Genomic DNA, 17,022 nt, shown 5'->3' with positions numbered 1-17,022 from the left:
CAAGTACTCCCTCATTTCTTTGATCAGCGCCATCAGAGCTGGGGGCACATAGGGAAATTGCCACTCGTAGTCCAGAGCCACCTTCTTCATCACAATGCCCTGAAGGCGAGCTAACTTTGGCAGATTACGGGGGTGTCCTAGTCCCGGCATAACAGGTGCATGTGGAGCTTTCTTTACAATAGGTAGTGCAGCTGCTATTGGAGCAGTCTCCCTGGTGTCATTAACTTTCGGCACTGTGACTCCCCAGGTTAACTGCGAGATATCCGCCCGTGGCGCGGTATCCCGGGAAACTCTCTTAGACTTGCAGGGTTTCTAAACACGGGAGCTTCTGCCCCACTGTAGCTCGGGTTGCTCTGGTTCAAACCACTGATCATCCCCCACATCAGAGGAAGAGTCAATGTCAGAAGTGTTATACTCTTCTGCAGGCAAACAGATACGTTCCATAAAAGATGCAATGACCTTGTCCTTAGTTCTGGCCTTGACAGGGGCAATGCTCTCCCTGGAGTCCCTTTCATGTCTGCACATAGGTAGGCCTCGACCACAGCTGTGAGAGCCCCTCACGGGGCCCATTTTTCCAGAAGTGAGCCAGGCAGGGACTACCGCCATACACACAGTCTCGGTGGCAGCATCCACCTTCACAGCAGGCACACTCTCCTCAACATCAGAGTCACTTACTTCAGGTAACACAATAGGAGTAACAGCTGATGGCATGGTGATCGCAGTTGTAGAAGACACAGCATCAGCATCAGCCGTAGTATCAGGTGTGGGCCAAGGAAAAACTTCCTCCGCTGTCGCCGTTCCGGTGACCCAGTCGACCCGGTATTCGCGGGGAGACTCCATTGGTTGCTCCACTTGGAACTATTGGAAGTATTCTCGGCACTTCTTGGACCAAGCGAAGGGCAGGATCCGGACAACTAGCTCCACACATCGGGGACAAGATAGTCCCAGGGCCTCCACGCTGCCATTGGTAAACAGCACGAACCGCCCCTGCGGATTTGTTTCTGGGCACGTTGCAAGGCACACGTCACTCCGCACAAGCGCCCAGACTTTAACTACCTGAAGTTAACTCTTTCCTCACCAGCACAGTCCAACACCACGACAATTCCTGGCTCTTAATGGCAGAATAAACTTCTCAATGCAGTTGTCCGAGGCAACAGCCTATCCTGGACGAGCCCCCACGTGTAGCACTACACCCGAAGGAGCTGCTGGTTTGTTTTGGGTGGCATGTTACCTCGTGTTCCTCCGCCGTCTAGGGGTATTTGGTAAAAGTTGCAGTAACGGAATGTCCACACTACAGGTGTCTTTTTCTGTGCTGTGTGTTACCAAACTCTCTGATCCCATCTAAATTTAACCTAGCACCTATTCTGGAAAGTAACTAGGCGCTACATTTCATTTATACAGAAAAAAATAAAAAGCTCAATGGTGATCAAATATCACCAAAAGAAAGCTCTATTTGTGTGAAAAAATGATATTAATTTAATTTGGGTACAGTGTTGCATGACAATGCAACTGCCAGTTAAAAGAGCACAGTGCAATCATGCCACTACCTAAGCTGGCCACACACTAAAACACTTTTCTTTTTATTAGTGGAACATGGACATACTTTCTTTTCTTTTTAAACATGTACACAATTTCTGCAAACACTCTCTTTACCAGTGTTGTCTTGACAAAGCATTATGTACTGAGCAGGAAAATTGAATGTGCTTACCAGACTTTTCTATAGCCAGTTTGTTGAATTATCACAGTGGTCAATACACCATGCTATGATCTTGCAGCCTTTAGATTTTCTTAACTTTTCATTCTGACTTAACACATTTGCATGTGCAGTAAATAAATAGTTTCCTCTTTAAGGGAAGAAGGTAACACCAGAGGCTTTCCAGCTATTTATTACTAAATGAACAGGCTACTTCCTTTCCAAACACCCTACTGACTGCACGTCATCTCCTGAAAAACAGTGCACCGCTGTATCCCCAGATTCAATACATGTTGCTCTAAGTGTCACGCTAAAATAGATTACCTGCAAATCTGCAGATGGAAAAGTAACAGAAATGGAGTGTTTAAGTAAAAACAAAAATTCTGAAAAATGTTCTCTATTGTTTTTCCTATCATTGAAAAGACAAACTGATTCAAGAGTGATATCAATTGCACTCCCAAAGATCTGCAGGTAGTTAAATCTCTTCTATTTCTTTTTTTCCCAATATATTTTGTCATTTCTTCACAGAAGTGTATCTGCTAATACAAATCTTTTTTCTAAAGTACATGGTGGGCTCTAATTCTTTGTCCCCATTACAGTGGTTGTAAACTTCTGAAATGGAAAATGAACAAATCATATCCTTCTATAGTGTGTACTTGCCTTGCTCCAAAGCACCTAGCATGATTTTTGCTCTCATTCCTCTGCTATCTGCATAAATCACTTATGACAGTATATGCTAGGGGTGTCAAACTGGCGGCCCTCCAGCTGATGCGGAACTACAAGTTCCATCATGCCTCTGCCTGTGGGAGTCATGCTTGTAATTGTCGTGCAATAGCTCATGTGACTTGTAGTTCCTCAACAGCTGGAGGGCCGCCAGTTTGACACCTGTGGTCTATGCCGACACCAGACAATCCTGGTAGATGCGCACCCCCCTTCCCCCAGAACACAGCATGCGATCAACAGCCTCAGTTTTAGATGTTTTCCTATAAGATTGTGTAAAAGGGGGGGGGGGGTGTATCCATTCCCTCCACTCAGGTCTCATTCTACACTCAGCTCCCTACTTCCTATGCAATGCAGCATGTGGCAATGATCCCTGCCCTATATCTCTGGAAGTTCAGAAATACTGTGTAAACTTCATGCTTTAGTAGGCTGTAGAGGAGAGGGGTTGCAGCTAAACAGGTACAATTTATATCGGAGGATTAGTCTCATCTCTGTGTAAGATAAGTCACTTCAGTGGATATATGTTAGGATTTACAACCAATTGAATCCCTGCAATCTCATGTCATTAGGTCACTCTACAACCTAAATATTCACATAAGTTGTTCTTTGTTTATCTAATGTATAATATTCACTAAACTGGATTTCCAGCTTTTTTATGTACAGTACAGTATAGCACTATTTTTAAAGTCAGTATATTACAATTCACAATAGTCCCAGTCTTCCAACAGAATTTACAATTTAATTTAAAGCGGAGTCCCACCCACTTTTACAACTTTATCTAAAAGGAAAGACCAGCTCTCCACCACTCGTTTTGGATAACACTTTTTTTTTTTCTTTCTTGCCTTTACTGAAGTACTGAGTGTACTTCCGTCCTATCTCGCCGCGGCTCAGGGCATCCGTTCCTCCTGTTCCCCAGCTGCCTTTTGGGACCTTTGTGTGTCACAGAAGACGACAGAGCCATTCAGAAAGCACTGCGCGATTCACGCATGCGCAGTATGAAAACCGGCAATGAAGCCTGAAGGCTCCACTGACGGTTTCCCTGAGTTAGAATGGTGGCGCCTGCACCCGATCCTATGGATGGATCGGTCTCGATGGCTGACATCGTGGGCTTCGTAGATAGTTAAGTGTCCTTATAAAAAGTAAGTAGCTACAGTGTTTGTGGCTGAAACACCGCTTTAATGTCCCTTTAATACTGAAGATGCACTAAACATCTTCTCGCACTTTATATTCACATTCCATGAATGTTCCATATTCAGCTGCCTCACCCCATCTCCCCTGCATTGCATCTATATTTTTCTTTTGACAGAAAACAAATGTGCACATGTTACTTAGCATGCCTTTGAAAAGATTTAAATAAATATTTACAATATAAAATAATTCAGTCTCTGAGCCCTGCCCTTCTGAATGTGCCAAATTTCAGATCTTATCCCTAGCTTTTCCATTTATGTTTTTTTTTCCCCCTTGCAGAGTAATTTTATTTTTATTTTTTCCTCTGAGTATAATGTTTGTTGAAGTTTTCAAAACCTAGTGACAATATGCAATAGCTTATATATGAAAATTGCAATAAGAAAAGACAAGCATGTATGTTTTCTTTAGTAAAACACATTGCATTGCTTTGAACCTACTTTGCTCACTGCAGCAGCAGAATTTTATATTCTAATCTGAAGATTAAACTGAACTCCAGCCTTACCTCCAGTCTTGCACAGTTATACAGGTTCCTCTGCTGTCCTGAAATAGCTAAGGTCTTGTACACACGATAGGTTGACCAGAGGACAACGGTCTGAAGGACCGTTGTCTTAGGTTAACCGATGAAGCTGACTGATGGTACGTCACGCCTACACACCATCGGTTAAATAACCGATCGTGTCAGAACGCGGTGACGTAAAACACAACGACGTGCTGAAAAAAATTTGAAGTTCAATGCTTCCAAGCATGCGTCGACTTGATTCTGAGCATGCACGGGTTTTTAACCGATGGTTTTGCATACTAACGATCGGTTTTGACCTATCGGTTAGCAATCCATCGGTTAAATTTTAAAGAAAGTTTTCTTTTTTTTAACTGAAGGTTAAATAACCTATGGGGCCCACACACAATCGGTTTTGACCGATGAAAACGGTCTGTCAGACAAGTGTCCTCTGGTTAACCTATAGTGTGTATGAGGCCTTACTCTGATTTCACTGCACACTGTGAGCTTCTTTTAGAAGTTGCAAGTCAGATAGAGCCTACCTCATTTCCTGGCTGAGGGATGTGCATCATCATTAAGCCCTTTAGTCCCCAGTCTCACTGTCCCTAGCCCAGTGCTTCTCAACTCCAGTCCTCAAGGTGCCCCAACAGGTCATGTTTTCAGGATTTACCTCAGATGAAACAGCTGTGGTAATTACTAAGGCAGTGACACTGATCAAATCACCTGTGCAAAGTAATGGAAAGCCTGAAACATGACATGTTGGGGCTGGACTGGAGTTGAGAAACACTGCCCTAGCCTACCCCTTTCATTTATTGGATTTCAGTCTTTTTCAATCATCCAAGCTCAGCATCACACGTGGACAGCTTGCCTAGGAACTCACACTCTTCCATAATGCCCCGTACACATGATTAGATTATCGGATGATAAAAATCGCTTTCGGATAGATCGTTCGATAATCTGATTGTTAGTACACAGTTTTCGACAGCCGATCATTACAGTCCGTCCAACCAAATCCAAAGGGGCAAACACAAAACTTTCCTCGGACGACAGCCCATCGTACGACAATTGTGTAATCAGTACAGTATGCGTCCGCTAAAAGTTGATAGACAAACACCACGCATGATCGGAAACACAAAAATAACCCGGAAGGAGATATGAGAATGTAAACAATGTTCGTACCGCAAAAATGCTCCTATATACGAACAGAAACTTGCTCGTAGCCGATCATAATATTCCCCAAGAATCAATCAACACACGATAATATTGTAGTTAATTATTTATCATGATATTATGGATAGCCAATATCCCCAACATAGGCATTACTTCTGTTCGTTCATTTAGAGAACAAGCGTGTGTAAAGAAATGTTCCGGAGAGCAAATACACGAATGTGCCTGTACACTCCGAACAGATAGCCGGAAGGCATGGCAGAGACAGGGGTCACACAGATTTGACATAATTTCCGATACGTAGCTATGCATACCGGAAGGTTTTTCCAGAATCGTACGACAAAAATCTTAACTCAATAGAGCACATTTTGCATTGTTGTATTCAACATTCGTTTTATGCAACTAAAGTCGGACGATGTGTCGTACGATAATCTGATTGTGTGTACGGTAAGGTGACCAGATTTTTAAAATGAAATCCGGGGACATATTTTTTCTTTACTAGTAATGGCAACAATCAGCGACTCTCTGCCCGTCGCCGCCGCCTCACAGCCTCTCAAGTCTTAAATGCCGCGTACACACGATAATTTTTTGGCTTGTAAAAAACGAAGTTTTAAAAAAATGTCATTTAAAACAATCGTGTGTGGGCTTCACATAATTTTTCGGGTTCTGAAAAACAACAAAAAAAAATTCCAACATACTCAATTTTTTAACGACGTTTTAAACAATGTCGTTTTTCGGGTTGTAAAAAATGAGTGTGTGGGCTAAACGACGTGAAAAACCTGCGCATGCTCAGAAGCAAGTTATGAGACGGGAGCGCTTGTTCTGGTAAAACTACCGTTCGTAATGGAGATACCACATTCATCACGCTGTAACAGACAGAAAAGCGTGAATCGTCTTTTACTAACACAAAATCAGCTAAAGCAGCCCAAAGGGTGGCGTCATCCGCATGGAACTTCCTCTTTATAGTGTCGTCGTACGTGTTGTACGTCACCGCGCTTTGCTAGAGCATTTTTTTTTAACGATCGTATTTAGGCAACGCCGTTTTAAAGATGAAGTTGGAAAAAACGTTGTTTTTTTTTAGAGGCTGAAAAACAACGTTTTTTACAAGCCGAAAAAGGGTTGTGTGTACGCGGCATAACTCTCCAGGCCCCGGCTACTACTGGATAGGGAGCGGAGGAAGATCACTCCGCCAGGGAAGGCAAGGAGATAAGCAGGTGGCTGGCCAGGATTTGAGCCAAGGTAGAATAAAATGCGAGCGAAGCTGAATGGGCATGCGCCCGAAACTGAAGAAATATTCCCTCGGCTCTGACCAGAACATGATTATCAGAAAGGGGCACAGATAATGGGAAAAATACAAACCCCCAATGCTAGTAGGCACAGCGGAGCGGGGGTGGGTAATTCTAATTTTTTTATTTTAATTCTGCACTGACTTTCTTTGAAATTGCCTCTGCCCCCTATTAAATCCAATCTGGGGACAAAACCGGGGACAGACTTGGTCCGGGGACAGTGTCCTCAATCAGGGGACTGTCCCCTGAAACTGGGGATGTCTAGTCACCCTAGTGTACAGGGCATAAGTCTACCCACTGTTTGTATCAGGCTTGAGGACAGGGCCAACTTAATCGCATCATGGGCCTGCCCCAATTTACGCATCTACTTTCAAGAATTAAAGTATAAATAGTTGATAGGATTAAACATATATCTAATAGTACTTTAAAAAAAAATGTTTTAAACAATATAAAAAGCCTTCCATAAATCAAAGACTAATCAACACAAAGAGCACAGTACAGGGGTGGAGGCTGAAGGGCATAGTACAGGGAGGTCAGGAGGGCACAATACTGGGACACGGCCATCCTGGGACAGCTTAGTAAAAACTGTGACTGGCATGGCAAATCCAGGACAGTTGGCAAGTATGATTTAATGCAAGACAATCATGGAACCCCAAGCACCCGGGCAGTGCCCAGGGGTGCCAATGCATTAAAACAGCCCTGCTTGAGGACTCTTGAGAGGAACACTGATGCAGGGTGATGTGATGTGATGTTTTTCAGAAGCAATGTACAGCACCCAGCTGACCCCTCCCAACAGCCATGATTTGCCTGCATTGCACAGAGAAGCACATGGACCCAGTGATGCCATTGCTGAGTCTAAAAAGGAATGTAATAAACATGGAAAGGTTTTATTTAAAGCTGAACTCCAGAAAAATAAAATATACCCCTGCAGTGGGCAATGTACTCAAATACCTATGGCAGATTGCAACATGGTTAACCAATTGCCTACCGGCTCACACCAATATACGTTGGCAAAGTGGCAAGTTCCCGCAGATCGCCGTATGGGTATGTCTTCCCCTTTAAGAGCCATAGCAGACACGTGCTTGTGCCCGCTGCATTGGTCCCGATCACAGAGAGGCACTGCTGCCATGCAGTGCCCACCAGTGCCAACTGCCACTGCACACCAGTGCCATCTACCAGTGCCCACCAGTGCTGCCTATTAGTGCCCACCCCACCAGTGCTACCTATCAGTGCCCATCAGTCCTGCCAATCAGTGCCCATCAGTGCCTCATCATCAGTGCCACCTATCAATGCTGCCTATCAGTGTCACCTTCCTACCAGTGCCCATCAGTACCACCCATCAGTGCCACCCATCAGTGCCACCTATCAGTGCCCTTCAGTGAAGCCTATTCTGGCACCTATCAGTGCCCACCAGTGCCACCTCATCAGTGCCCACCAGTTCCACCTATCAGTGCCCATCAGTGTCGCTTCATCAGTGCCGCCTATCAGTGCCCATCAGTGCCCATCAGTGCCACCTAATCAGCGCACATCAGTGAAGGAAACAAACTATGAAAATGACTAAAAAATTACTAAAAAACTATAAAAAAAACAACAGCAATGAGTACAGTGTTGCATGACCACGCAATTATTATTTAAAGTGTAAGAGCGCTGAAAGCTGAAAATTGGTCTAGGTAGGAAGGGGGTTTACGTGCCCAGCGGCCGTCCATTAAGGTCGCACGGGCACCGCCCCCCTATCGTCCGCTGGATGCATGGATTACAATGGAGAGGGGTTTGAAGCACCTAATTAAAACCAGAGGGTGGGCTTTGGGGGGAAAGAGAATGTGAACCAAACCCACCCAGATGTGTAACAATAGCTAATGTATATTCACTATTGTACCACTGATCCTTCTCCCGGCCAGTCAGGAGGGGGATCAGGAGGTGCCCAGTAAGAAAGTGGTTTAAGTATATCAAGACTTTTCCTGTTGGAATAATAAAAGGTGCACAAGCTAGGATAAACAGTTAGAAGAATACAATCAAGGGGATTTCATGCAGGTTGTGGGTTAGAAGATTGTTTTTTTCCTTTTTTATATTTTTTCATAGTTGCTGGGTTTGTAAGCTATTCAATAGCCATGCCCCCCAGAGAAGAATTTATGCTAAACCATATATAAATCCTCAACTTATAATAACAATGTCATACCTGTAACAGTAATCGTTTCTGGCATACTTTTCGGTGAACAAAATGTTCTTTGGTGTCCCGATATTGAGTATTCACAATTGTATGTCCCAGAGTCCTGTATACTTAAGAATTCAATGTGGTGGATGGATCTCAGAGTATCATGGTAGCTATCCAGTTTTCTGGAATCTTTCTGAAACTGATAACTGACCTGAGTATTTACAGGGGGATGTTCACATTCCAAACTTACAGATTCTCCTTCAAAGTAAAGTAATTGTCTAGGTTGTACTAGTAGACGTGGTTGAGATGGCTGGTCTAAAATAAAGAAAAAATAAATAAAATCTTAAATACAATCAAAAAAACTGTGTGAACTGATATGTGGAAAGCTGGATCCCTTTAAACCTGGTTCATTTTGCATGTTTCTCTCTAAGCTGAAAATCATCACTTATTGGATAATAATAGTAATAATCATAGGTGTGTGCAAAACACACATACTTTTCTCTGCAGCCTCAGCTGCACTGGGCAGTGAATAAATGGGAAGTGCTACTGGTAAATAACATTTACTAGCCCCTTCCCCTGCTCTCCATTCTGAAACATCCCCTGCAGCAGCTGGGGGGAAAGGAGAGAAGGGAAGCCAGCAGCACTGCCAGGCGGAGAAGGGGGGGCAACACAGGGGATGCCCGGGCAGTAGGGTAAATCAGCACTGCATGTAGTGATTAGGGTGTGTCAGGCACACCTGCCACGCCCCCTGGGCATGCCTATGGTAATAATCACAATAATAATAATAATAATAATAATAATAATAATAACTTGCTATACACTGTATATAATAACTCGGGTAGAAAAATCAAATATGAAGCCTCGTACACATGACCGAGGAACTCGACGGGCGAAACACATCGTTTTCCTCGTCGAGTTCCTTGTTAGGCTGTCGAGGAACTCGACAAGGCAAGTTTCTCCATTCCCGTCGAGGAAATAGAGAACTTGCTCTCTTTTTGGCTCGTCGAGTTTCTCGACAGTTTCCTCGACGAAAATGTACACACGACCAATTTCCTCAGCAAAAAAATATCTCCCAGCAAGTTTCTTGCTGGTTTTTGCCGAGAAAAAAAGTTGTGTGTACGAGGCCTGAGAAAAACAAAATGTTACCCCAGCTCACTGTCAATATAAGAATCCACGAACTGTAATCCGGTGCTCTAGCCAGGGTGTTCAGGCCCCACAGGTGCAATTCTTGAATCAGGAAGGCTGGCAACTCGGATGCTCTTAAATAAAAGTACTTTATTTGTTATATGGATATATGTTGACACATTTCGGCTATGAAGCCTTTATCAAAGGTTTTAATGAAGGCTTAATAGCAAAAATGCATCAGCATATAGCCTGTACCCGTGTATCCATGTAAAAAATCAAGTATTTTTATTCAAGAGCTTCCGAGTTGCCAGCCTTCCCGATTCAAGAAAAATCTAATATATTAAAAGCTTTTCAGAACTTTTCTCTAATTCTTCATTAAAATTCAATGACTTGCTTTTGATTTTTGCTCAAAGTGATAAAAACTAGTAAACTGTTTGATATATATTTATACAGACCTTCGAGGAAAGGAGAAAAAAATAACAAATTCCCAATACTGTTTTTTTTTTTGTAAAGTGGCCAATAGCAAAGATACTCTTGCAACTCCACGCACACGTATGTTTTTAGTCCTTGTCAAGCTTTTACTGCTACTGTATACTGAGACAACCACGCTTCTGGCTGTGAGTTGTACTTTCCAGTTTGTTTAAAGTGCCCATTTCCTTGGGAATCCAAAATTATGGTGTAAGCAACCCTCCAGCTTTATCTTAATCAGGGCTTTTTTTCAGGGGGAACTCAGTTCCATCACCTCTGGCTCAGACCCTTTGGTGCCTGCTCACCACAATCACTTGTAAACACAGAAGTCTGGTTTCTGTGTTTACAAGTGACAGCTCTGCACTCTGTGTGTAACCCCCTGAACTCTGCACTCTGTATGTAATGCAATCCTGGTATTAAATGTCCCTTTAAGACCCTTCTACTGTTTGTGAAATCTAAACGGGTCGTGGTTGAGTTCCTGCACCTATTTTCTGAGAAAAAAAGCTCTGATCTTAATTGGTATGTAATACTGTAATGTGCACATGTTATAAGATATACAGTAATGATCCCCACTCTACACACTGCCTTCTGTTCCCAGGAAACTGAGAAATCTATCCTTTGTGTTTCTCAAGCGTCAGGGACTAGGAACTAACCACTGGACAAGTACTTTAGACTACAAAAATACCTGGACTTTACAGAAGAGAACCAGGTGACTGAATCTCAGTGGAGGTAGATCAGCCAAGGATAACTTTACTCATTGGAGGTGGCAAAAGCCATTAAATCATGCTTTACTAAAGTGAGGGCACAGATAAATTGGTAGAGAACGTTTGCATTGTGAGCTTACATGTGGGCACTTATATTTGCACACATAGCGAATGCAGTCCCCATACCTATTTAGCAAACTGCACAGTCAGAGTCAGGTTCTTCTTCAATGTTCAACGTGTGTTCTAGTTTGCCTAGGTGTTGAACATTCAAATAATGCTACCTTTTTGTAATTCTGTCCTGATAAGGTGCACTAAGGAATGTGCACCTCAACAAAAAGAAAAAAAAAGAAAAAACAAACTATCATGACCAACTAGCTAAGCAATTAAAAGATCCTGTGCCAAGCAACGTAATAGTTAAAAAAAAAAAGGCAACATATGCACAGGAATTTATCGTTGGAAAACTCTTCAGAGGCAACAGCATTTCAAATTGTGTACACACACTGGACGTAGCCACAGCAGGTAAATCTGCTTTGTGATACCCATTGTTCATCATGCGCTACAGCTTTTATGTTTTACTATGGTTTTGTGATTGTATTTAAAGCCCATCACCAGGTAAAGCTTGCACCCCTTCTATATGGATTTCCTCAGTTGGACACTGCTACCATCACAGCGCATTAACTTGGAAGCTCAGTCAATATAGTTCAGGAAAAGTTTGCTTAGCAGTTAAGCCCCATACACACTATCAGTTTTCCTGCAGGTTTTTCTCTTCAGGTTTACCAAAACCATCTAATATGAGGTCAAACCTTAAGAGTTTCAATTTGTATGCAATCAGGCAGGCCCTTGCACTACATGGTTTTGGTAAACCTGAAGAGAAAAACCTGCAGGAAAACTGATAGTGTGTATGGGGCTTAAGATAATGCCAGTTTAAATTAAATAGATTCTGTGTCTGGTAGAATAATAACTAACACCCACAGATACTTACCCATTATAGTCAAAGATATTGGAAAGCTGACATCGGATTCCCGCTTCCCTCTGGAATCTAACACCCAGTATCGGCAGCTATAGGAACCAGCATCACTTGTTTTTGCTGAAGATAATCTTAGCCTGTTTGATGATATTTCCAACCTATGAATTTCCCGATCGTTCCTATAGAATTTATATCCATGTATTGTAAAGTCAACAGTAACTTGACACTGCAGAGTAACAGGCTCTCCTGTCAGGTACGTTGCATAGTTGGCTATGAAGGAAATGCTTGGCTGCCGAAGATTGGCTGAAAAAAAGTAGTAAGGATACTTTTTACAAATATTTATTTCATATATCACTCTATAGTAGAATTAATATTGTAGCTTGGACACAAGTTATTAATTAAAAAAAGGAGACCAGATAGGGTCCAAAAAGTAAACATTCTAAGTATGTAAATTAGAACACTGAGTTCCCTTTTTTTCCAAGCAGCTGCCACTGCCACTGTGGAAAAGTGTCAGGTTTACATATAGTATTCAGATACCAGATTGGTCAATGTTATCATAATGGTACATACCTCAAAGGTTTTGGAATTAGTGGCATAATAGTCACTACTTACACAAAAATTTTCAGCAATGGCATGTTGCTGAGATTTAGCAATTCAATTTGCAAAGAATACTGTGTTAAATACAAATGTTCTATCCCTTCCCATGGGATGTAAAATTGACAATTTGCGATTTTCAAATTATAGTGTAACACATGTCAATTTATATTTATTTACTTGACTATGACTATGTATACCAACATTGACTGTCAGATGGGATGTAACATGTCAACATATGAAATCCTTATGTAAGACTATAGATAAAAAATGATGGTATTTTGTTCACCCCTGAGCTTGAGACCGCCAATACTTTGTAGTGGACATTTGACAATGTTGATCTAAAAAAGACATTCAGAGAACCTGCTAACTTGAGAATTCAGTGGAATAAAATAAAATAAAAAAATAATTATCAACATTGTTATATATATATTTAACTGCTTAAAGTGGGGTTCTACCCATTTTTTTATGTTTGTCTGTGCTGCATGCCCTAATCTCATAGGGCCAGATTCACATAAGAGATACGACAGCGTATCTCCTGATACGCCGTCGTATCTCTGTGATCCGCCCGTCCTAACTATGCGACTGATTCATAGAATCAGTTACGCATAGCTAGCCCTAAGATCCGACAGGTGTAATGGAATTACACTGTCGGATCTTAAAGATGCAATTCTAGGCCGGCCGCTAGGTGGCGAGGCCATTGCGGCCAGCGTAGAATATGCAAATAAATACTTACGGCGATCCCCGAACGTCCGAACGTCGTTTCCGTCCAGTTGCGTCGCATAAAATTAGGGCTTAGCCCTAGTTGTCCTAAGCCATGTTAAGTATGGCCGTCGTTCCCGCGACGAAATTTAAAAAACAACGTCGTTTGCGTAAGACGTCCGTGAATGGCGCTGGACGCCATTTACGTTAACGTCTAAGCAAATGACGTCGGTGCGACATCATTTAGCGCAATGCACGTCGGGTAATTTACCCGACGGAGCATGCGCAGTACGTTCGGCGCGGGAACGCGCCTAATTTAAATGGTGCCCGCCCCATTTTAATTGGGCGGGCTTGTGCCGAGCGCATTTACGATACACCGCCGCAAGTTTACAGGTACGTTTTCTGAGAATCAGGCACTTACGCTGTAAACCTGCGGCGGTGTAACGTAAATCTCATACGTTACGCTGCCCAGGAGCAACGTAATTGTATGTGAATCTGGCCCATAGTGTTCAGAATGGACAATTTTTATTTATTTTGTTGCTTGTAAATACCTTTATTTTGTAGTCCTTCATTACTTCCTCCTCCTTATTAGCCTAGGCTATTAAGTCACAAGGCTATTCGCAAGGGTTTCTGGGATAGGCATCATGTATCCCAGTAGTCCTTGCAAATAGCCTATCTGCATAGAGAAGGGGCGGCAACTTCCTCTGACACTCCCGTTGCTATGGAAACCTGACTGAAACCTATTACATCGCTTGTGCAGCACTGAGCATGTGCGAGATCTGCAAGGCTGAAATCCAGGAAGTCATACAGTCTGGCTTCATGATGCCCACACTTAAGATGGCCACGGTCTATTTCTAGATTATAAACTAACTAAATGCTCTAACAACCTAACAAAACGGACCTTAGTTTAAAGACTAACTTTACTAGACTACATTAAGCTTGTGTATTACAGGGGTATTTATATTTAAAAAGTGAAATTGTGGGTGGAACTCCCCTTTAAGGACCAGCCGCCGCAGTTGTACTGCGGAAATGTGGCTCGATCCCACGAATCGCCGCCATTGTACGTTGACTCGTACACAGCGATTTGTGGGCACGTGCGCTGCCGAAGGCGCATTTCTTCCACTGGCTAGCAGGGGAGACAATGAGCCTGTGTGGCAGACTCGATGTCTGCCAGCCACCCACGATCGTTCCCCGCAGTAACAAGGCAAATCCCCATTCTGACAGGACGACGGATCTGTGTGTCTCCCCAGTGACACAGTCCCCCATACAGTTAGTAAACACAGTGAGGGAACACATTTAACCCCTTGATCAACCCTAGTGTTAACCCCTTCCTTGCCAGTGTCATTAATACAATAACAGTGCATATTTTTAGCACTGATTACTGTAATAATGTCACTGGTTCCCAAAAAAGTGTCAAAAATTTCAGTTAGGTGTCCGATCTGTCTGCTGCAATGTCGCAGTCCCGCTAAAACACGCTGATCGCCGACATTACTAGTAAATAAAAATAATAATAATAGAAATGCCATAAATCTTTCCCTTATTTTGTAGATGCTATAACTTGTGTGCAAACCAATTAATAAATGCTTATTGTGATTTTTTGTTTACCAAAAATATGTCGAAGAATACATATTGGCCTTAACTGATGAAGAAATTTGTTTTGTTTTTTCCATTTTTTGTGGGCAAATTTATTATAGCAAAAAGTAAAAAAAAAATATTTTTTTTTTAATTGTCGCACTTTTTTTGTTTATAGTGCAAAAAATAAAAACCGCAGAGGTGATCAAATACCATCAAACGAAAGTTATATTTTTGGGGAAAAGAGGACGTCAATTTTGTTTGGGTACAGCGTTGCACGACCACGCAATTGTCAGTTAAAGCGACGCAGTGCTGCAATGCAAAAAATGGCCTGGTCATTATGGGGGTTATTCTCCTAAAAATATTCTAAATATCTCTATATAATGTTCCTGAGCAGCAATGAAACTCTGGAATTTTAAAGCAAAAATAGGTGTGACTTTGTTATATACAAGTTGATTTAGATTTTTTGGAAACATGGCCATTTTTTAAGCATATCACTGAGGATGGCCCTTAAAAAAGGCTACCTATTGCAGCTGGTATTACAACAGGGTAGGTGGCACATATGTAGGATGGAAGTAACTTGTCACACTGACCTTCATACAGCTTTAGCTCTCCCAGAAGACAAAGCCAAAATTGGAAGCATAGTGGGAAATGATGGCGCATGGCTTAGGAATAAGGCACAACATATACTAGTCAGAACATCCTTGGAGAGAAATGGAGAAGTGTTCAGCATCTGCTTGTACCCTATACATGAAATGGACAGTGTTAGAAGGAAATCACTCTATTGCTTTGAAGTTATTCTTCTACTTACTGCATAAAAGTGTTTAAATAATAAATAAATCGTTTTTTCTCTAGAACAGTCAAACCCACCAGAATATCCAATATTACGTCATAGGCCAAGCTAAGTTTCTTAGTTAATTTATAGAAAGATGTGAATAATTACCTTGTCGTTGGAAGCCACTTGTTCCAGGTTAATGTGATTGTGATATTTCTGTGGTGTGTTCGTCCCAGCCCCTTTCCTCCTTACGCATCTGGGAGTGCAGCCAGCTGTAGGACAGAGGCAGGAGAGGCTTTATTGTTACAAAGAATCTCCTGCTGGCAGCTTGGGCCACAGGACCAAAACAGGAAGGGAAGAGCAGCAAAGGAAACCTGATAAATACAGGAGCAATGCGGAAAGACACACTCGTATAAGCCTATACACTTTATACACACTTACACTGAACAATGTCCACTCATGTATGTATAAATAAATATAGGATTCAAATGTATGCACACATTTTTTGAAGTATAATTTTCTGTATAGGAGTTTGATTGAGAATGGAAAACTCCAGCTTTTACTGTAACACCTCGCCTATAAGTTCTAATTTATGTTACTGTAACATTTTTAACAGTCCTACATTTTTCATTATAGTCTGTCCCTGACCTTGCTGTCTGTGACTTCAATTAGTGTCTAAAATATGACAATATAGTTCATGATGCATTTTATTCAGAGCTTTTTTTCTCAGAAAATAGGTGAAGGAACTCAACCACGGCCCCGTTCAGATTTCAAAAACTGTAGAAGGGTCTTAAAGGGGCATTAAATACCAGGATTGCATTACATACAGAGTGCAGAGTTCAGGGGGTTACACACAGAGTGCAGAGCTGTCACTTGTAAACACAGAAACCCAACTTCTGTGTTTACAAGTGATTGTGGTGAGCAGGCATCAAAGGGTCTGAGCCAGAGGTGGTGGAACTGAGTTCCCCCAAGTTCCCCCTGAAAAAAAAGCCCTGATTTTATTTAAAGAACTCTGTACTGGAAAATAAGTAGGCTACCTTTACTAAACTTTCCTTTGAAAAATGCTGCTTGTCTGACTATTATGTTGATCTATTCACTTCGATATTCCCTGATAAAAATATTACATCTGCATTTCCTCTGTTTACATGCTTGTTCTGGGTTAGTTATTTAAAAAGTACTAATTCCACGTGCCAAGTAATTTGAAAAGTAAGGCAGAAAATGCAGCTCCTTTATTTCTCTCAGTATGGATCTCAGCCACGCTGTGCCCAAATTAATTTAGATTTTTTTGTTTTCTTTCAGATTTTTTTCTTTTTATATTTTTTTCTTTTATATTTTTTTCTTTAATAAAACATATCAAATAAAAAATATTATAATCACTCCCAGCATTTTTTGGTGAACCAGACACCCGGTATC

General features: G+C 41.9%; 1 protein-coding gene across 1 annotated transcript in view; it reads right to left on the bottom strand.

Moving 5' to 3' along the window:
• The window catches only part of LOC120940339 (Fc receptor-like protein 5), a 33,436-nt gene extending 17,548 nt beyond the window's left edge, over nucleotides 1–15,888 (bottom strand). Inside the window, exons 1-4 of the mRNA XM_040353122.1 lie at nucleotides 15,778–15,888; nucleotides 15,428–15,578; nucleotides 11,982–12,269; nucleotides 8,727–9,017 (exon numbers count right to left, since the gene is read on the bottom strand). Of these exons, the coding sequence (XP_040209056.1) occupies nucleotides 8,727–9,017; nucleotides 11,982–12,269; nucleotides 15,428–15,497 (649 nt within the window). The 5' untranslated portion in view covers nucleotides 15,498–15,578; nucleotides 15,778–15,888. The remainder of the gene's footprint in view (nucleotides 1–8,726; nucleotides 9,018–11,981; nucleotides 12,270–15,427; nucleotides 15,579–15,777) is intronic.
• Between the last annotated feature and the right edge of the window lie 1,134 nt (nucleotides 15,889–17,022).

The sequence above is a fragment of the Rana temporaria genome, chromosome 1 (genome assembly GCF_905171775.1).
Source record: "Rana temporaria chromosome 1, aRanTem1.1, whole genome shotgun sequence".
NCBI classification, from domain to species: Eukaryota; Metazoa; Chordata; class Amphibia; order Anura; family Ranidae; genus Rana; species Rana temporaria.
Note: the sequence above shows the minus strand (reverse complement) of the source record. Positions and strands in the feature narration are given on the sequence as shown.